At 41.7% G+C, this 20,710-nt stretch overlaps 2 protein-coding genes across 14 annotated transcripts in view; one reads left to right on the top strand and one right to left on the bottom strand.

Moving 5' to 3' along the window:
• LOC121982163 (spastin-like) overlaps window positions 1–3,227 on the top strand; it is a 46,876-nt gene extending 43,649 nt beyond the window's left edge. For 10 of the 13 annotated variants that reach the window (XM_042535101.1, XM_042535099.1, XM_042535093.1 and 7 more), the window contains 6 exons: window positions 1,596–1,679; window positions 1,814–1,998; window positions 2,098–2,236; window positions 2,307–2,366; window positions 2,611–2,682; window positions 2,772–3,227. In XM_042535101.1, the coding sequence (XP_042391035.1) occupies window positions 1,596–1,679; window positions 1,814–1,998; window positions 2,098–2,236; window positions 2,307–2,366; window positions 2,611–2,682; window positions 2,772–2,894 (663 nt within the window). In that variant the 3' untranslated portion in view covers window positions 2,895–3,227. Of the gene's footprint in view, window positions 1–577; window positions 943–1,595; window positions 1,680–1,813; window positions 1,999–2,097; window positions 2,237–2,306; window positions 2,367–2,592; window positions 2,683–2,771 lie in introns of those variants that run through there. The other 3 variants (XR_006112016.1, XR_006112017.1, XM_042535104.1) reach the window with 3 other exon arrangements.
• A 4,252-nt stretch (window positions 3,228–7,479) lies between these two features.
• On the bottom strand, window positions 7,480–11,628 carry LOC121982162 (2-hydroxy-palmitic acid dioxygenase mpo1-like). The gene is made up of 4 exons (XM_042535092.1): window positions 11,132–11,628; window positions 8,042–8,104; window positions 7,897–7,968; window positions 7,480–7,827 (listed from the first exon to the last, which is right to left on the bottom strand). The coding sequence occupies exons 1-4, from the start codon at window positions 11,594–11,596 to the stop codon at window positions 7,714–7,716; spliced, it is 714 nt and encodes a 237-aa protein (XP_042391026.1). The 5' UTR covers window positions 11,597–11,628; the 3' UTR covers window positions 7,480–7,713.
• Window positions 11,629–20,710: the final 9,082 nt, after the last annotated feature.

The following is a 20,710-nucleotide window of genomic DNA, read 5'->3' as shown; positions in this document are numbered from 1 at the left end:
TTAATTTTTATATATGTAAAATAGTCGAGAAGTTAAATTCTGTTCCAAAAGTTAGGGGTTTATATGATCTATGAAATCATGTTTTCATTGGGACACCAAATGACTTTTACATTGGATTTTGGGAATTGACGGTGCTTGAGAAAGGTTTCTTATGCCTCAACTGGTGATCTCTTGGGACTTGACGTAGTGCAAGGACAAAGCTGTGTGCCAAAACAATCTCACAGGGTTTGATCTCACAGGAGACTTGAAAATCTTTAAATGAAATACTGTTGTTTCAATGACGAAAACAATGAAGGGAGACCTCATTTAGAAGCACAATAATTTAGTCTCGTAGCATTGCTTGTAACAATAACTAAGTCTGATGAAAGTAGAGATATAAATTGTTTTATTAGTAGAGATAAATTACATTTAGAAACTGCTAAAGTTTTATGTCATTATTTTGGGCCAATTTCTTTTAAGAGAATCTATTTTATTGCGTCATTCTTCTCCATTAAAAAAAAAAGAATTTCACTTCTGATGAGTTGAAGTATTACCGTGTCTTCTTGGAATTTTACTTCATCATCTTCTTGTTTGGCAGGAACTGTAGTGGGTCGACTATGTGTTTCATGTCTAAAAATGACAAGAGTCGACGATGAGAATCTTGTCATTGAGATTGAAGAAGCACAATATAAGGCGTCTAAGGGTTGAATCCCAGCTGCGGCGCACTCAGGGATTTTCCCCGTGGGATGACAACTCTAAGAACGTTGGCCGCTTGAATAGGCCTCCGCGAGCACTTCCTAATTTATCCTGGTGGTGGGAAACTTCCGTGGGGCCGGGCCGGTCACCTCCAGGATTAGTTGGTTCGATGAGCTAGATATATGGATTACCAAAAAAAAAAAATCTGAAACATGATCAATTACATGGAAAGAGAAGTATGCCACCTCAATGGATATGTCCTGTACTGACCTCCAACTCCCCTTAATATTGTCATCTGCTTCAACTGAAACAATTGTGAATTCAGTTAGACCATATAAAGAATTAGTCACTTCAAATATAATAAATTGGTAAAAATGGAGAGAGAATTTAGGTGATACAGTCAAAAACTATGATTCTAGTGCCCTAAAATTGATAAAGGGTGAAGCTATTGAGAAAGAGAATGGGTATAAGTTTGACAGATATTGACAGCGGAGTAAATGACGAGAAAATTAGTCCTGATATCTATGAGAGAGAAGAGAATAAATATTCTGTATCTGAATCTTGCATCTAAAGAAGACTGAGGATGGAAGATGAAGTATTGCATATGGATATGAGAGTAGCCTTCAACATCTATCTTTCACAGCAAACTATTATAGCCGATCTCTTAGCTTCTCAGATTGCCTTGTATTATATCTTAAACGATTGCTTTCCACTACTATGTTGTTTTATATGATTCTTTTCTTCCTGTTAAAAGAGCAGCTACATATTGTGTTCAGATTAAGCCCAGGTTACAACTTTGTTGTTTGCTTGACTGGACAAGCAAAACTTCAGCACTATCCTTCTGTTTTTGTTCTTAGTTATTGTGATTGCAGTTGATTTCTTTATTCTGATAGTTTCTTTTTGTTTTCCTTTAAATGCAGTGGTTTGGTGATGCTGAGAAGCTTACTAAGGCTCTTTTCTCTTTTGCCAGCCGGCTCACACCTGTGATCATATTCATTGATGAGGTAGGCACTGTTGGTAGGTACTTATTTTCTGTATGTTGTATTTTCTATCTTTTCCTAAGTTTGAACTCAATGGTATCAGTTCCCTTGCCTGGCATGCTTGTTCTACTTGGAAACTCTTGACTTTTCTATAATAGGTTGATAGTCTACTCGGAGCTCGAGGTGGCACTTTTGAACATGAAGCAACAAGAAGAATCAGAAATGAATTTATGGCAGCTTGGGATGGACTAAAGACCAAGGACAGCCAGAGGATCCTAGTCCTTGCTGCTACAAATCGTCCATTTGATTTGGATGATGCAGTAATACGTCGCTTGCCAAGAAGGTAATGAGAGAGAAGCCTCAACATATCTCATTATCTTGTTTGTTTCAAGTTTTTTTCTTTTTCATGTCAGTATTTCATTAATGGAGGATTTACTTGCAGGATTTATATTGGTCTTCCTGATGCAGATAATAGGACAAAAATACTTAAGGTACTTCTTGCTCGAGAGAATCTGGAACCTGACTTCAGATTTGATAAACTTGCCATTGCTACTGATGGGTATTCAGGAAGCGATTTGAAGGTCTACTTACAATCTTTGAAATTATTTCATCATTACCAAACCACTTCATTTCTGACATCTTAAAATGCAGAATCTGTGCATAGCAGCTGCTTATAGGCCAGTTGAAGAACTTTTGGAAGCAGAAAAGGAGGTATGAATCTCTTTCTTTTCTGCCCCCTCAAGTATCTTTTAGTCCTTGCTTCAGTCTGATTTCATGTCAAAATGAGTCATTTTCTTTTTCAAGGGCATGTACTGCCCCTTTTGAACTATTTGCAGTATTTTTTTTTCCCTTTGATTATTCTGTTATCCATCCAAATTTTGTAGTCATATTCTTTCTTCTTTAGTATTTAAGAATTTCTGTCCTTGTTCCTTCACAGTAACTTTTCTGTGATCAGAGAGGTCAAAGTGTTGTTATGCCTTCTTTAAGACTGTTGCAGTTGGATGATTTTATCAAAGCAAAATCTAAGGTACTAAAAATACCACAGGTTGCTTGCTACATTTGATGCTATTTTTCATCTACTTGGAATTTCCATCTCTTCACTTGTTTTGCGAATAGGTTGGTGCCTCAATTGCATACGATGCTACCAGTATGAATGAACTAAGACAATGGAATGATCAATATGGAGAAGGTGGGAGCCGAGCAAGATCACCTTTTGGGTTTGGGAACAGTGGACGATGAAAAAACAGGCTTCTGATCTCTTACACCAAAATTTTGGTTGTATAATTATCCTTAGTCTATTGATAACCAGCCATCCCAATAGATTAAAGAATCCCATATTCAACTCGCCCTTCTTTCTTCGGTATGATTGTTTCGTAATGCTGGGGCCTGGGGTAGCGCATATAGTTCTTATTTAGATGGAGCTCTTTTTTCTCCAACAAGCAGCAACGAAGCATCATGTATATAGAAGGCCTTTTGTCTCATATAACTTAAATCTTTATTTTCTTTACTTTCCATTTGAAATTTAAAAAGGCTACAAGGAATTTATATTCCAAGAACTTCTGATCCTTCCCATCTCATTGTCAAGTTAAAATAAGATCACTACTTCATAGTGTTGTCGGTGAGGTGTCACATGGGCTTGTTGGGCCTGATTTATTCTGTTGTACTCGGACCACATGGCTCTTTTGAGAATGGTTTGGAAACTATGTTAACCTCGTCTGCCTAATGCCTAGGCACTTTTGAGGATGGTTTGGAAATCAAAGTTGACTTAGTCTGGCTAATGCCTAGGCACATGAGCACTGTGCTAACGACTAGTGGTTCAAATGCATTTGAAAATACTTGGTGCGAGATTTAAAACCTCGTTGTTTGCTCTTACCACCGCATCGTGCTCCAAGCAACTCCAATGTTATTATAATTATTTTTTCTGTTTTATATAAGGTATTCAGATCTAGTAATTTGATTAATTTTACGATAGACGGTTCAACTCTATATCCTGTTTATTAAGTAAATTCAGGAAGTATGGTAGCTCCTTATGTGTGGCACCCATGCAATCAAAATTTTGATCATCACAAGTGCGCAAGAATCGAATCCATACTGTTTGGGAGAAATGCCAAAGGTGTCACCTTGGTGGTCCTCTTATGACTACTTTACACTATTAAGAGAGAGTAAATCAAGTACCGAACAGACTTTGATATGGAAGGATATTTTCACATCTTTTCTAGGATTCGATCCTTATTCAATTTTATAAATTAACACATGATTATGGGCTCGGCTACACCCTAAGAGCGCTCCGATATTATTGTATTGTAATAAAAAAAAAAATTATACTTGCCCTCGTTCCAATGTTATTGTGAACACTAGAAGTGGTAGTACAACATAAGCCATGATCCATTAGACATTTTTTTCTATCAACCTAATACACTAATAAATTCACAATTCTTGAGACGATGATAATAATAACAATAACCAAACCTTTTTTCACTAGGTAGGGTCAACTATATGAATCATTTTACATCATTGAGCTCTATCTCCTATTATATCATCATCTATATTTAAATAAGTTTTATCTTATTTTATTGTTGCTAACCAAGTCTTTTTTGGTCTTCCTCTTCCTCGTTTGATATGTATGTTTATCATAGTTTCACATCGCCTAACTGGAGCATTTATTGGTCTAAATACATATCCGTACCATGTTAAACGTGTCTCTCGAAGTTTTTCCTCAATAGATGTAACTTCGACTTTCTCTCAAATGTTCTCATTTCTTATTTTGTTCATCCTCGTATGTCCACACATCCACCTTAACATCCTCATCTCTGCAACTCTTATCTTCTACTCATGTACTTGAGTTATAGCCCAACATTCAGCTCCATATAACATAGCAGGTCTAACTGTGATTTTATGAAACTTATCTTTAAGTTTAAGAGGTACTTTACGGTCACATAAAATACTCGACGCTCCCCTCCATTTCACTCATCCTACTTGTATTCTATTTAAGACATCTCTCTCAATCCCTCCATCATTTTGTATAAATGATCCTAAATATTTAAATCTCTCGGTTCCGGGCAACTCGTTCTCTCCTATCTTAACAATTGTTTCATTACTTCTAATATTGCTAAACTTAAATTTTATATATTCTGTCTTTAATCTACTAAGCTTAAAACATTTCCCTTCTAGTGTTTCCCTCCAAGATTCTAGTTTAGCATTTACTCCTTCACGTGTCTCATCTACCAAAATAATATCATCTGCAAACAACATGTACCACGGTACTGTGTCTTGAATGTGCACAGTGAGTTCGTCCATAATTAGTGTAAAAAGATAGAGACTTAGAGATGATCCTTGATGTAACCATGTTTTTATTGGAAATGCTTCAGTTACTCCGCCTAAAGTCTTTACCCTAGTCGGTACATCTTCATATATATCCTTAATTAGTTCAATATATGTTACGATAACACATCTCTTTTCTAAAATTCTCTATATAATTTATCTTGAGACTCTATCATAAACTTTTTCTAAGTCAATATACTATGTGTAGATCTTATTTTTGCTCTCGATATTTTTCAATTAATTATCTAAGAAGATGTATAGTTTCTATTATCGACCTTCCAGGCATGAACCCAAATTGATTTTCTGTCACTGTGTCTCCTTCCTTAATATTTTTTCTATTACTTTCTCTCAAAGTTCCATAGTATGACTTATTAGTTTAATACCCCTATAGTTTGCATAATTTTGTACGTCTCTCTTGTTCTTATATAAGGGAACTAGAGTACTTATCCTCCATTGATCAGGTATTTTTTTCATTTTCAATATCATGTTAATTAATTTTGTAAGTCATTCAATATCTTGTTTCCTTAAGCACTTTCATACCTCTATCGGAATATCATCTGGTCCAACGGCTTTTCCATTGTGCATCTCATTTAAAGTTTGTTTTACTTCTGAAGTTTGAATTCTACGATAAAAATTTAAATTTCTATGCTCATTTGACCTACTTAAATTACCTAAGTTAAGTTGGTCACCTAAACCTTCATTAAAAAGTTAATGAAAATATCTCTTCCACCGCTCTTTTATTTCTCCATCGTTTACTAATATTCTATTACATTCATCTTTAATACATTTTATTTGGCTAAGATCTCTTGTTGTCCTTTCTTTCACTTTAGCTATTCTATAAATGTCTCTTTCCCCTTCTTTTGTATCCAATTTTTGATATAACCATTCAAAAGTTTCATTTTTTGCTTCACTTACTACTTTTTTAGTTTCTTTCTTGGCTATTGTATATTTTTTTAAGTTTTTCTCGTTCTTACAAATATATAATTCCTTATAAGCTATTCGTTTTCCCTTCACTTTCTTTTGTACTTTCTTATTCCACCACCAAGATTCTTTACTCAGTGGTGCATATCCCTTTGACTCACCGAGTACACTCTTAGCTACTATTTTCAACTTTGATATCATCTTATCCCATGTTGTATTAGAGTCATCGTATATTTCACCTAATGCTTGTACTTCTACCTTTTCCTTAAATATATATTGCTTCTCATTATTTAACTTCCACCACTTAATTCTAGGAATTATATATATTTTCTTTCTATTGATATTATGTTTGAGGCATATATCCAACACTACTAACCTATGTTGGATAGTTAAGCTTTCTCCAGGGATGACTTTGTAATCTTTACAAATCTTTTTATCCTTCTTCCTAACTATAAGAAAGTCAATTTGCGATTTGTTTTTCCCACTTTTGAATGTGACTAAGTGTTATTCTCTTTTCTTAAAAAATGTATTAACTAATATAAGGTCATATGCTATTGCAAAATCTAATATAGTTTTCCCTTCCTCATTCCTCATTCCAAACCCATAACTCCCATGTACTCTCTTATATTCCTCATTTTTCACTCTGACATGCTCATTTAGATCACCTCCTATTAAAATCATTTCATTTGATGGAATATTTTATAATATTTCATCTAAGTCCTCCCAAAATCTTCATTTATTAGCTTCATCTAATCCTACTTGTGATGCATATACGCTAATTATGTTTATAGTTTCTTTCGCCACTATTATCTTAAGGGATATAATTCTATTCCCTTTTCTAACTACTCCTACAACTTCATCCTTTAACAAACTATTTACAATAATACCCACTTCATTTCTTGCTTTACTTTTTCCAGTGTACCATAACTTAAAACTCGAGTTCTTTATTGTCTTTGCCTTCTCTCCTGTCCATTTTGTCTTTTGTACACACAAAATACTAATTCTTCTCCTAATCATCATATCTACTACCTCCATTGATTTACCAGTGAGAGTTCCTATGTTCCATATTCCAAATCTTAGATTATTAGTTTTCCTATCATATTTGTTCTTATCCAACCTATGGTGTGAGAACTCTTGTCTATTTAACACTACACTCAAGTTCTCATGGAGATGTAGCGGTCCTTGCTGAGATGTTACAGTCGGACCCTGTAACACGAACTCTTGCATATTTAGCACTATAGCACTACACCCAAATTCTGGAGATGTAGCGGTCCTTGCCGAGACGTTACAGTCATACCCTGCAATGCGTTCCTTCCGAGGAACAACCTAGCATTAGCACAATAGTTTAATGGATTCATTCATTGAATATTTGTCATAGTTTGACGTTGACTGACAACCTAACGCAACCCTTCTCCTTTATCCGAGCTTAGGACCGGCCATGATCGATCGTCATGGGCGGAGTGCCCCGCTTTAGAATTTATGTAAAAAACTATAATTTGCTTATCTGAAGATCAATGTTTATGCCCCGCTTGCTTGACAAGGAAGGACACTAGCAAATGCATTATCAAAGTGAATAGTCATGTGAAAGTGAATGACCATACTCGTGAAAAAGTGAATACATTTAGTGACTCCATATTTTTATAGTATTCAGTTATAACATTAAAAAAAATCTATCATGTTTAATTCTATGATTATATATACACAAATAATATCAGAGACGCCTTGTGTTCCTTACACTGACTATTATTCATACTGCTATTTGGCTTACCGTTTGTTTCATTGGTGTACAGGACAAGTGTGTTTAAGTTTCTGCGATTCACCGAGACTTCTTCTGCTTGCTTGCCTGCCATTCTTTGCGGTCTACTTCAATCTTCGCACGGACGTTGGCATGGAAACCAGGATACGGTTCGTACCCGATAAGATTAAGTGCCTGGATGAAAACTAGGCAATTATTCTGTGTCAAATCCTGCTTAGTTCAAGGAGTTGGATAAGTAATTACCTCAAGCAGGACAAAGAATGGAGCCATCAAGAAGGCCTGAGAAAGGTTATCGAGAAGAGCCGGTGCTCGTTTCTGTCATTATATACTATTAATAAAGAATTTATGGCTAATAATCAAATTTATTAATTCAATGGCTAGAATGTACCTCAAATACTCCATGGCCTATAAATTGGGAAGTCCAGCAAAATAACTGAGCTGCCAAAACAAACTGTGCAAAATGCACATGAGATAAAGCATTCATTCATCTTGTATAAAATCAAGTGCGATAGATACTCGTCTGCAGTTTAGATCCAAAGATGATTTAAGAATTTGTGATAAAAGTTTCCTATGTACAACAAAAATTTAACCGATCCGAATACAATCAATCGGGAGGAATACAGTGTCGATAAGTTCAAGATACAAACTGACATGAAGCTTGACCATATATGCACAAACTATAAACCCAACCACTTGGATTGAAGATTCCCTACCGAAATGGTTATTGGCTTCACTTGCTCTGGTAGCACGTTAAAAGTAAAGAAATATTATTTTATCCGAAAACATAATCTTACAGCGACATATAAGGTTCCAACATATTACTTGATGATTAACAATAGTAGTAATAAACTAATAGTGAGTTAACAAATAGTAGTAATTGTAGAAAATAGAGAGGATCACCAATGCCCAAGGCAACATGAAACAAGGAAGAAAGATCAAACAAGTCTAAAAGAAACACCACAATTTGTGGCTTAGCTAAGGCCCATATCTACAAGTGGTCAATTGTCATTCATAAGAACAAGAAGAGGGCAAACAACAAAGTTCCAATATGGTATTTTAACAAACACATCAAATTCAAATTTACATAGAGAAAAGTATATGCCAATCATATGGTGCAAATCACACAAAATGTAACAATCAATAGAAATCAACAAACAAGAATATAATGATATACATACAAGTAATATTCATATATTAAATAATTTAATATTTAAAGTGCTTATGACTTCTAAAACAACACTTAAGAATAAGATAAAATATTTTTCTTTTATTGTAATTATTTAGGGGGTGCTTGGTTGGATGGAATGGGAGTGGGGAATGGGAAAGGGATTGAAAGTTGGTGCTTGGTTTGGGGAATTGGTGATGAATTCCACGGGTTCAATCCCCCAAACATGGGAATGGGCCATTACTGAGCAAAATGGGGGGAATGGAAACCCCCGTTACCATTCTCCACTTCTATCAATCCCATTCTCATTCCCATTCCCTTCCGGGAACCAAGCGCACCCTTTAGTAAAAAATCAATTACAATTTAATTAACGGAGGATGTAGAGATTGGAAAAAACTTAATATTAAGCTTAGAAGTCATGAAGCAAGAAATAAACATATTAAAAACATCAATATTTGGGTTGATGTTGAAATTAGATTACTTTAAAATAAAACACTTAATCACAATTTACAAGAACAGACAAATAAGGAGAATGCTTATGGGAGGAATGCATTAATAATAATTACTGTTATAGTTACAAAGCTTGTTGAAAATAATTTGGCATTTCGTAATACAAATGAGAATATTTATAAAGATAAAGTGCGAATATTTAAGCTTAATTGGAATGAATACAAAATTTGATCTTGTAATCCAAAAACTCTTAACATATTCAACATGGTAAAACTCATAATTGTTATCTTAGCCATAACATACAAAAATGTGTTAATAAATATTTTAGGATTAGAAATAAAAATTATTATTATCCAAGAAATCAAAAAAGCAAAATAGGTTTAAGTTATACTTTATTGTACCTAGATATAAGTCATCCAGAATAAATGTCTTATATTGATATTTCAACAAGTACAATAAAACATAGGAGTATATTTTAGAAATTTTAAAAGTAGACAATATATCAATAATTTTTTTTATGTGCTTCTGGGTATAATAAACCAACTCCACTTAGTAAAATAATACTTGGTTGTTGTTAAAGGTATAATAAAAAAAGTTTAAACTTGATATAGAGGATAAGGATATGAAAATAGGACTAATATGAAAGTTAAATACAAAGTTTACAAAAGATATTATCAGCTATAAATTCAAGATCCCAGACATCTGGGCTGATAAATGATAAATTTTATACACCTTATGATTGAAATAGTCTTAATTTAGTATTTTATGATATGCCTAAGCTGTCCTAGTGCTATATAGCCTATGTTGATGTGACAAAACATATATGCTCATTGTTTTCTTCTTCTATAAAAAGATGGAAAATTTTATAGAATTATGTTTCTAATTTAGCTCTTAAGCCATTGTAAGAAAAAGTCATATTAAGACTTAAGAGTGTGAAAGCAATAAAATTTCAAACTCCAAAAATAAAAGATGCTTTATGTCTAATTGATTCTAGTGATGAGATTTTTGAATTTTTATTGGGTAAAATTATTTGGTACTATATATTATTTTTAGTTACTACTGTTAGTATAAAAATAAGGACATTGATATTGCAATTGTTAGTTAAAATGTGCTATTTATTTTTCTAAGAAATACAGAGTGAATGAGTTCACATCTTTTATAATTTCAACTGAAGAGATTGCAAATGAAATGAATGTAAAAGTAAATTTTCATGAAAAACACGTAATGAAAAGGAAAAATAATTTGATGAGAATGAAATAAGACTTTCAATTGAAAAATCTTTTTAAACTAATTATTTCAACTATATAGTTAATCATGTCATTCGTTCACTTTAACGTTAATTCAAAGAATTTAAGATATAAGAAGATAATTTTAATTTTTTGTAAGATGACATTTTTGAATCTTAAAACATTTTAAAACATGACATTTTTGTAATATTGATGGTCTCGAAAACCAATATGCACTTAAGATACTAAATTTTATAAAAAAAAGTTTGAATTCTTTTCCTTATGCATAGATAGTTTATAGAATATCACCGACAATACGATTTAGTACGACTCGAGCAGCAAAAGGTATCTCAAATTATGATTAATAAAAGTTTATTTACGTTCAATCATGTCTTAAGGAAAAAGTAAACAGCTTAGCAACTTTGTCAATTAAAAAGATTTTTACAAAGAGAATTGAATTAGTAATTATGCACAAAACAATAGATTTTATATTAAAAAATATTTTATAGTTATAATTATCATAAAATATTGTTTTTTTGTTTAGGGCTTTGGTCGAAACAGAGTGATTGAGATCAATTTCATTGACGGAGAGTGATATTAAGAACGAATCAAATTACAACAAACTTAGAAAACTTACCTTCCAGGCGAGGGAAAATCCAAGACGAAGAGCGAGGGCATGGCTGCCGATCCAGCAGAGGAAGCAGAGGGCGGCGGCGAGGGAGCCGACCTTCCGGTCCATGAGAACGTAGAAGAGGGCGTAGACAAGGGCGAAGACGAAGGCAAAATTAAGGGGTAGCGTCTGGCTATTGGCGAAATGGAAGGGAAGGCGGAACAAGGGCGGAGTGAATTGGAAGAGAAGGAGCGCGGTGTAGAAGATCGGCCAGACGAAGATCATATGGATAAGGACGTTGATGGGGTCGCTGTGGTAGGCACCATAGAAGGCGAAGTGGCGCTCGAGATCAAACAGACTCTGCTTCGCCATTGCTACTGCTATTCCCCTTCCGGTAGATCGATTGAAGGGGTGGGTGATAAGTAAGGCAATCAGGAAGGCAGGAAGGAAAGACGGAGCTTTCCGACTTTGACAACGAACAAGAAGAAGCATCGTGCGTAACGCGCACGCGACGGCTTTTATTTTCTTTTCCGACTTCAAAGGCAACGCGGGCTTATTTAGTTAATATTTTATAAGAAATTGACTGTTTACCTTGTTTGGATTTGTTAGCCACGGATGGGATGAGGAAGATTTATCAACAATAAACCTCTCAAAATTATGAGTTATAATGGTAACAGTTATAATTTAATAATGGTTAATGATAACTTAAAGTTTAAGAAATCATAACTTTTAGCTTCATTGAACTATGAGATATATAATATATTAAATTAAAGATTTTAATTTTTGATTTGATATATTGTACGTTCATGGTTAAATCTAAGCTAAAATTTATGACCTCTGAAAATTTATTTAGTGATCCTGTCCGAATACTGAATCAGCGGACGCTGGGCACGTGGCGCTCCCCGGTTGCTGGTGTGGATCTTCGACTGGTTGCACGAAGCTCCGGCGAACCTGCACAGAAGCCGGACCGGGAAGAGGTTCCCGGCGGCGACCCTCCGACGCTCAAGTCAGGCAAGCAAGCAGTGGCAAGTGGCTCTCGAAAAATCAGAATACGTACCTCCGGCGAAGGATGAGGGCCTTTATATAGGGCAGCGGAGAAGCGAGTGCACACATACCGAGGTGTACACGTGTTCGTAGCCCATACCCCAGTAAGGGCTTGTCAGTGAGCTTACCTGACCCATACTGCTACAGTCCAAGCATGTCCTCGATGGGACAGCGGAACCCCCTGTCGCGTGATTTGGAGTATAACCATATCACGAAGCATGCAAGCTGTCAGAAGATGTCCCTTGTCTGTTTCCCCGAACTCCTGCCGGGCACCCGACCGACCCACGTCCGCCTTCCGTCCGACCGGTCTTATATGATGGTCCACTTGGGAAGTTTTTGGTAATGTGTTTTGTGGCGACCGTTAGCAGTATGCTTCATGCCTTCGGCCGAGCGTACCGTCCGCTCGGCCCTACGATCTTGTTCAATGAGCACCGGAACCCCGGCTTCCATAGGGGTGCTTTTTGCCATCGGCTAAACACCGGGCGGCCGCCCGGTCGGTTAGACCCCTTTCTCCGGTCGGCCTGGTTGGTCCGACCCTCTTCGATGAACCACCCGGCTATTTGACTTCCACGTGGCGTTGACCTGGTCCCCTGTTCTTACCGCCGGATCACTTGCCTCCCCTTCAAGTCTAGTCGGAGGCGATTAGTCCAACTGACTGGACTACGAGTCTGGCCGGGCGGCTCCGTCGTGCTAATATCCCCTCGTGGCCGATCGGCCTGCCGCAGAGATGGCTTGATTCAATGGCATTCGCTGGATCCCCTCGTGTTCTGCGCCAATCTTCGACATTAAAGCGGAGCATGCGTTCATTAAATGCTTCGAATGGTCGAATGCCACGTGGCGTAATGCCATCATCGTACGGTGGCGGTGGCATGGTGCTTTGATGTGATCGAAGCGATTCGAAATGGACGGCCTGATGCACGCCTTGATTCCCGTGACCTGGATCCGACGGTGGAGGCCGCCCCGGCCTCCACCCTATAAATTCTTCGTTTCTTCTCCTTCTCTTATCTGCCTTTGCGATTTCAACCCTTGCCCCCAACGTTTTAGAGCTCCGACGGTTGCGTTCTCCTGCTTCCGGCGATCTCTGGTGTCTCCCTTCGATCTTCCTTCTTTTTCGTAAGGTTCTCCTCCTGCCTTTCTTGTTTCCGGTGCTTTCTTTACATTTCTTTCTCCCGTTTTTGCTCCCGGATACTGTTCCGGCGATCTCTTCTTGTTTCTGTCCTCTTTCCTAGCCCCCTTCGCTCGGCTAATGGCTAGTTCTTCGCACCCTGAAGACCAGCCCCTCGACCCATGGTACACCACCATGCAGTCCCGATTCGACCAGCGTGATTTTGATATCCTGACAGACAATTTCGAAATTCCCGAAGATTTTGAACTTCTTTTGGCTGGTCCTTCCGCTCGGCCGCACAGGCCGCCACGCGGAGCCTTCTGTGTCTTCCGCGACCAATTTACCGCCGGTCTACGGTTCCCTGTACATCCTTTCATCCTAGATGTTTGTAATTATTTCGGTGTGCCGCTTGACAGTCTAGTACCCAACACCTTTCGTCTCCTTTGCGGTGTTGTTGTTTTGTTCAAGATTCACAACATCTCCCTCCGACCGGAGGTCTTCTTTTATTTCTACTACCCTAAGCAAGCCGAGCCGGGCACCTTCATGTTCCAAGCTCGACCTGGCTTAGTCTTCTTCAACAAGCTACCTACTTCCAATAAACATTAGAAGGATTATTTTTTCTACATCCGCATGCCCGCTCGGGCCAACTTCCCGACCCAGTGGCAGGTCAGCCTACCCCCCACTCCCGAGTTGAAGAAGTTCAAGACCCGACTGGACTATCTCCACGCTGCAAATATACTAGCCGGTCTGCGACTTGACATCAACAAGCTTCTTCACGAAGGAGTGATGTACATCTTCGGCCTGAGTCCCATACGGACTCCTCTTCCGACCGGCTTCGGTAAGAACTTTGCTTGGGCATTTGCTTTAATTGCTAACTGATTTCTTTTCTTTCCCTTGCAGCGGATATCATCATGGATTCGGTGATGGCCGGCGTTTTGAAGAGAAAGGCGGCAGCTCTGGAAGCCGCAGCGGCCAGAGAAATGGAAGCGTTGGGTATCCAGCCGGTCGGATCCCACGAAGGAGAGAGCGGGACTCAAGCTGAGTCGGCCGCTCCAGCTTCTCAGCAAAACGTGGCCAGCGAAGCCACCCCTCCTGGAGAACCAACTGCCCCCGAGGAAGGTTCCGCTCGGGAGGAGGAGCAGCCTCTACAAAAGAGGCGCCGAGTGGAGACTCCCCTGCGGTCGGCTACCTCCGCGGTCCAACCATCCGAGCGGGTCACTGCGATTGCTCGGGGCAAGGCGCCAGAGACCGAAACCATTTCGTCTGACCGGACGCCTTCTGACTGGGACGAGCCAACTGCTCCAGTTGAGGCTACTCCAATCAGCACCCTTCCGCCCGCTCGCCACTCAGTCCAGCGCTCGACCATTCATTCCTAGTTTTCTGCGCCGGCTTCTGATCCCCTTCCGACCACCGGTCGGTCGACCCCCTGGTCATGGCCCACGATTCGTGTCACTCTTCATCTCCCGACTGAAGAGCTGCTTTCAGAGGCCGATCGCCCAACCGCGCCCGAGCACACCATCACCTTGAAAGGACCCCTAGCTGAGATGTGGGCCAATACTCGGGCACGCACTGCGCTGATCCCCCTCCGAAACTTGACCAATAGCCACATGCGGGAGGCCACGGGGGTAAGTTCGCTCTATTCGAAGTTTTGTATGCATTATTTCCGATCGGCCGATAACAACTCTAATTTTCTTTTGCCAGAGATGGGTGGAGGAGATTGCAGTCTCCAACCGCCTAGCCTTGGTGGATGAAGAGCTGCGTCAACTGAAGGCAACAGTTGGTCCGTCCGGCCCTCAGAGCCCTTCATATTCCGAGCTGCAAAAGGAGCTGAAGAAAACTCAAAATATACTGGCGGCCGAGTAGAAAAAGACAGTCGATCAGGCCCACGCCTTGGCCAAGTCCGAGTGACAAGTCAAGTCGCTCGACACAAAAATAACCCTGGCCACCACTCGGAAAAATACAGCTATCTCCGATCTGGAGAAAAAGAACGTGGAGGCTCGGGGCCTGGAGCTGAAGATAAAGGAGTTGACAGAGCAGCTCGACAGGGAGAAGGCGGGCCGCTCGGCTGACGCGGAAAAGCTTCAGAATCTGAATGAGGCCCTCACTGGCTCCCAGGCGACTTTCAAAGAATATTAAGATGCCGAGCCGAGTCGAGTCGCTGCCTTGAGACATGGCTACATCCGCTCGCCCGAATTCTTGGAGAAAATTTGTGAGCGGATGTACACAGCCTTCGACTTGGCTATGACCGCTACCATGACATATCTGAAGTCCAAGGGCCTTCTTCCAGAGTCCACTAATATTCCGGCCGGTGATCAGGTGGCGCTTCTGGATAACATCCCCAAGACCCTCTACGATTATATCGAGTAACTTTTGTAATTCGGCCACTCGGCTAGATATGATCCCTTTTGTACTTAGGCCGCTCGGCCTGAAATTTTAATTTTAATGCAATGCTTTCCTTGTATTTGCTGTCTTTTTCCCTAACCAAAATGTGTGCTTATCCGCTTGCCCATTATTACTTCTCGTGCTCCCCAAAAGGGATTGTAACAAAGTAATCGTCGTGATTTCCCCGCTCGGCGAAATATACCATGTTCTTTGATGATAGAGCTCGTTTACCAAATGCCAAGTACTTTTGGATACTGGGCCAATCGGAGCGTAGAGACGATCGAACGGTATCGAAATCGTGTGCTTCGGGACATTGGTCGTACTTTTTATTGTTTCAATCCGCTCGGATTGTTTATAGACGCCGGCTCGTCTCTCGATATTTAACGTCGGAGCTCGACTGTCTTCCGCTCGGATCGTTTATAGACGCCGGCTCGTCTCTCGATATTTAACGTCGGAGCTCGACGGTCTTCCGCTCGGACGTTTATAGACACCGGCTCGTCTCTCGATATTTAACGTCGGAGCTCGACGGTTTTCCGCTCGGACGTTTATAGACGTCGGCTCGTCTCTCGATATTTAACGTCGGAGCTCAACGGTCTTCCGCTCGGACGTTTATAGATATCGGCTCGTCTCTCGATATTTAACGTCGGAGCTTGACGGTAACGTCGGAGCTCGACGGTCTTCCGCTCGGACGTTTATAGACGCCGGCTCGTGTCTCGATATTTAACGTCGGAGCTCGACAGACTTCCACTCGGACGTTTATAGACGCCGGCTCGTCTCTCGATATTTAACGTCGGAGCTCGACGGTCTTCCGCTCGGACGTTTATAGACGCCGGCTCGTCTCTCGATATTTAACGTCGGAGCTCGACAGTCTTAACGACTAATCTTTAACACAGCCGCTCGGCGGGCATACTAGCCATCCTTTAATTCATTTCTGCTTCCTGCATTACAAGGACATGGGCGACTATAATATACACAAAAATGAATTACATCAGTGCACTTTTCACCCAGCTCTATAAGGCTGGAGATGATTTGCACTCCATGGCCGATCCAGCTGCCGTCCGTCTTCATCCTCCAAATAGTAAGCGCCCGAGCGGAGCTTTTCGATGATTTTGAAAGGACCCGCCCACGGAGCTTCTAGCTTACCAACGTCGCCGACCGGCTTCACTTTCTTCCAGACAAGATCACCGACCTGGAATGATCTTGGGATTACTCGCCGGTTGTAATTCTGCTTCATCCTTTGACGGTACGCCATCAGCCGGACGGATGCCTTGGCTCTCTCTTCTTCGACCAAATCCAGCTCCATGTTCCTCCGCTTGGCGTTGTTGTCATCGTAATTCTGGATCCGGACGGATTCGACACCGACTTCGACGGGAATCACCGCTTCGCCGCCGTATACCAGATGAAAAGGCGTGATACCCGTTCCTTCCTTTGAAGTCGTTCGGATGGCCCATAGGACGCCCGACACTTCATCCACCCAACTTCCTCCCAAATGGTCGAGCCGAGCACGCAGAATGCGAAGAATTTCCCGATTGGCTACTTCGACTTGACCATTGCTTTGGGGATAGGCTACAGATGTGAAGTGTTGCTCAATGTCATAGCTTTTGCACCAATCTTCAAGCAATGTTCCTGTGAACTGCCGCCCGTTATCGAAAATAAGTCGTCGGGGGATGCCGAACCGACAAATGATGTTCTGCCAAATAAATTTCTTGACCATTTGTTCGGTGATCCTGGCTAGCGGCTCGGCCTCCACCCACTTGGAAAAATAATCGACCGCCACTAGCAGAAATTTCCGCTGCCCGGTCGCCATAGGAAATGGACCCACGATATCCATTCCCCACTGATCGAACAGACATGAGACTGTTGATGCCTTCATTTCCTCTGCCGGCCGGTGGTAGAAGTTATGGTACTTCTGGCACGAAAGGCACGTCGACACGGTCCGAACGACGTCTGCTTGTAAGGTTGGCCAGAAGTACCCGGCCAACAAGATCTTCTTAGCCAGCGATCGTCCGCCCGGATGCCCTCCGCATGATCCTTGATGTACTTCTTGGAGGATGTAAGCCGAGTCCTCAGAACTCACGCATTTCAACAGCGGGCGTGAGAAAGCCTTCTTGTAAAGCTGATCGCCGATGAGTGTGAACCGACCGGCTCTCCTCCTTAGCAGCTGGGCTTCATTCTGATCGGACGGTGTGGCGCCCGAGCGCAGAAACTCCGTGATGGGTGTCCTCCAGTCGCTCGGAAACGTGAGGGCCTCCATCCGGTCGACGTGCGCCACCAAAGATACTTGTTCAATTGGTTGCTGGATGGCGATCGACGTTATTGAGCTTGCAAGTTTGGCTAACTCGTCAGCCGCTTGGTTCTCCGCTCGGGGTATCTTCTGGATAATAACTTCTCTAAAGTCGGCCTTGAGTTTCTCAAAGGCTTGAGCGTAAAGCTTGAGCCGAGCGTTGTTGATTTCAAAAGTACCTGTGAGCTGCTGAGCGGCCAACTGGGAATCCGAATGAAGTGTTACCCGACCGGCACCCACATGCCGTGCTGCCTGCAAGCCGGCTATGAGGGCCTCATATTCTGCTTCATTGTTCGTAGCTTTATAATCCAGCCGGACGGATAAGTGCATCTTTTCTTCTTGTGGGGAGAGCAACAGTATTCTAATCCCGCTTCCAAGCCGAGTGGATGATCCGTCCACAAATATTTTCCACATAACTTCTGGCTCCGAATTCTGCACCTTAGTCACAAAATCAGCCAAGGACTGCGCTTTGATTGCCGAGCGAGGCTGGTATTAGATGTCAAATTCACTTAACTCCGTCGTCCATTTGATGAGCTACCCGGACGCTTCTGGATTCAATAATACACGCCCGAGCGGGTTATTGGTTTTGACAATGATGGTATGCACCAGGAAGTATGGACGAAGACGCCGAGCGGCGAGGACCAGAGTGAAAGCCAGCTTCTCAAGCCCAGTGTAGCGAGATTCAGCATCTTTTAAAATATGACTAAGGAAATACACGGGCTCTTCTCCGCTCGCCCTCACTAATGCCGAGCCGATTGCTTACTCGGTTGAAGACAAGTAAATACATAATGGCTCACCCGCAGCCGGCTTGGCTAATATCGGGAGGGAGTTCAAATATGCCTTCAAGTCTTCGAACGCCCGATCGCATTCTTTATCCCAGTGAAACTTAGTGGCCTTGCGCAAGATTTTGAAAAAAGGAAAGCTCCGGTCGGCAGTTTTGGAGATGAATCTGGACAGAGCAGTCTTGTAGAGCTTTCACCTTGCTGGGATTTGCTTCGATGCCCCGCTCGGTCACTATGTACCCCAAGAAACGCCCTCCTTTTGCTCCGAACAGGCACTTCTGGGGATTTAGCTTGACTCCATATTTGCGTAGCGTTCGGAAGGTCTCCTCCATGTCTTTGAAGAGATCGGCCGCTCGGACGGACTTGATGAGAATGTCGTCCACATAAACTTCCAGATTCCGCCCGATCTGCTCCTTGAACACTTTGTTCATTAAGCGTTGATAAGTGGCTCCCGCGTTCTTCAATCCGAACGACATCACATTATAGCAGTAGGTGCCGTCGGCTGTCACGAAGCTGACGTTTTCTTGATCTTCACTGGCGAGTGGCACTTGATGATAGCCTTGGTAAGAGTCGAGGATACATATTAATTCGTAGCCGGCCGTAGAGTCCACCAGCTGATCTATCCGGGGCAGAGGATAAAAGTCTTTCGGGCAAGCTTTGTTGAGATCCCGAAAATCTATGCATACTCTCCACTTGTTGCTGTTGGTGCAACATCCCTCAGGTCAAGGTTGACCTAGTTGACCAAGCTTGAGTCTTGGTTTGGGTTTCGATGTTTGACAATGCAAGGTTGATTGAAGAAGAGTCAAGTAGGTCAAGGATGACCGGATACTTGACTGGGAAGTCCTAACTGGGATGTTAGGCAGGAGGAAAATCCTGGTGAGTGAAGCCAGGTGAAAGACCTAGTGAGTGAAGCTAGACAATTGGGAAGTCCTAGTGAGTGAAGCTAGGCAGGAGAAAAATCCTGGTGAGTGAAGCCAGGTGAAAGACCTAGTGAGTGAAGCTAGGCAATTGGGAAAGTCCTGGTGAGTGAAGCCAGGCAAGAGAAATCCAGATGGGTCAAGGTTGACCAGACATCTGGTGAGAGTCCAAGTAGGTCAAAGGGATTGACCGGATACTTGGCACGAGAAAGAAAAGTCCAAGTAGGTCAGAGGGACTGACCGGATACTTGGCAAGAAGAGAAAAGTCCAAGTGGGTCAAAGGGATTGACCAGACACTTGGTGAGAGAGTCCTACCTGGTCAAGGGTGACCGGATGCTAGGTCTTATGTACCAACAAGTCATGGTTGACTAGATGTTGGTTTAGGGGGCTTTGGACTTGGTTTTGGGCAAAAACCAAGGTTTGGATTGATCCGTGGATTGATCCAGCAGGTTTGGATTGATCCGTGGATTGATCCAGCAGCTTTGGATTGATCCGTGGATCGATCCAGCAGATCTGGATCGATCAGTGGATCGATCCAGAAGATTTGGATCGATCCGCCGATCGATCCGGTGAGTCCCCGCGAACAGAACCCCTCTGGATCGATCCGTGGATCGATCCAGAGGTCCCAATCGATCAGTGGATCGATTGGGACGCTGCTGCTTCGCGCGATAAGCGCTGGATCGATCCGTGGATCGATCCAGGCATGTTTCCAGAGCACAGAGGCGCTCTGGATCGATCCGTGGATCGATCCAAAGCCTCCCCGATCGATTGGGAGCAATCCAATCGATTGGGATTCGACCGTTGGCGTCGTTTATAGCTGTTGGCGTGCGATTCCTTCAGCATCTCTTCACCGATTCAACTCAGATCTTCACCAGCTCCTCCACAGCTCTCTCCAAGCTCGAGATCACCAGTTCTTGAAGGATCTTGGAAGTTCTCCAAGTCAAGAGGCGGATCTATTGCAAGAGGAAGAAGTTAGGGTTAAGGTTTTTATTGCATATCTTGTAAGCTTTTGCTTATCTTGTATTTCCCTTTCTTCTTCTTGTATTGAGAGGGTTGTAGGGCTTCTCCGCCTTTGGTAGTTACCATAAAGGA

The sequence above is a fragment of the Zingiber officinale genome, chromosome 5A, assembly GCF_018446385.1.
Source record: "Zingiber officinale cultivar Zhangliang chromosome 5A, Zo_v1.1, whole genome shotgun sequence".
Lineage (NCBI taxonomy): Eukaryota > Viridiplantae > Streptophyta > Magnoliopsida > Zingiberales > Zingiberaceae > Zingiber > Zingiber officinale.
The sequence above is the reverse complement of the archived record's forward strand: the minus strand, read 5'-3'. Positions and strand labels throughout refer to the sequence as shown.

What these genes read in the sequence shown, in the direction of transcription:
- LOC121982162 (XM_042535092.1), bottom strand. Translation starts at nt 11,596, where the DNA reads ATGCTTCTTCTTGTTCGTTGTCAAAGTCGGAAAGCTCCGTCTTTCCTT. An exon ending in GATTTTCCCTCGCCTGGAAG is followed by an intron (nt 8,105 to 11,131) that starts GTAAGTTTTCTA and finishes CATTTTGCACAG; the next exon opens with TTTGTTTTGGCAGCTCAGTT. An exon ending in TAGGCCATGGAGTATTTGAG is followed by an intron (nt 7,969 to 8,041) that starts GTACATTCTAGC and finishes ATATAATGACAG; the next exon opens with AAACGAGCACCGGCTCTTCT.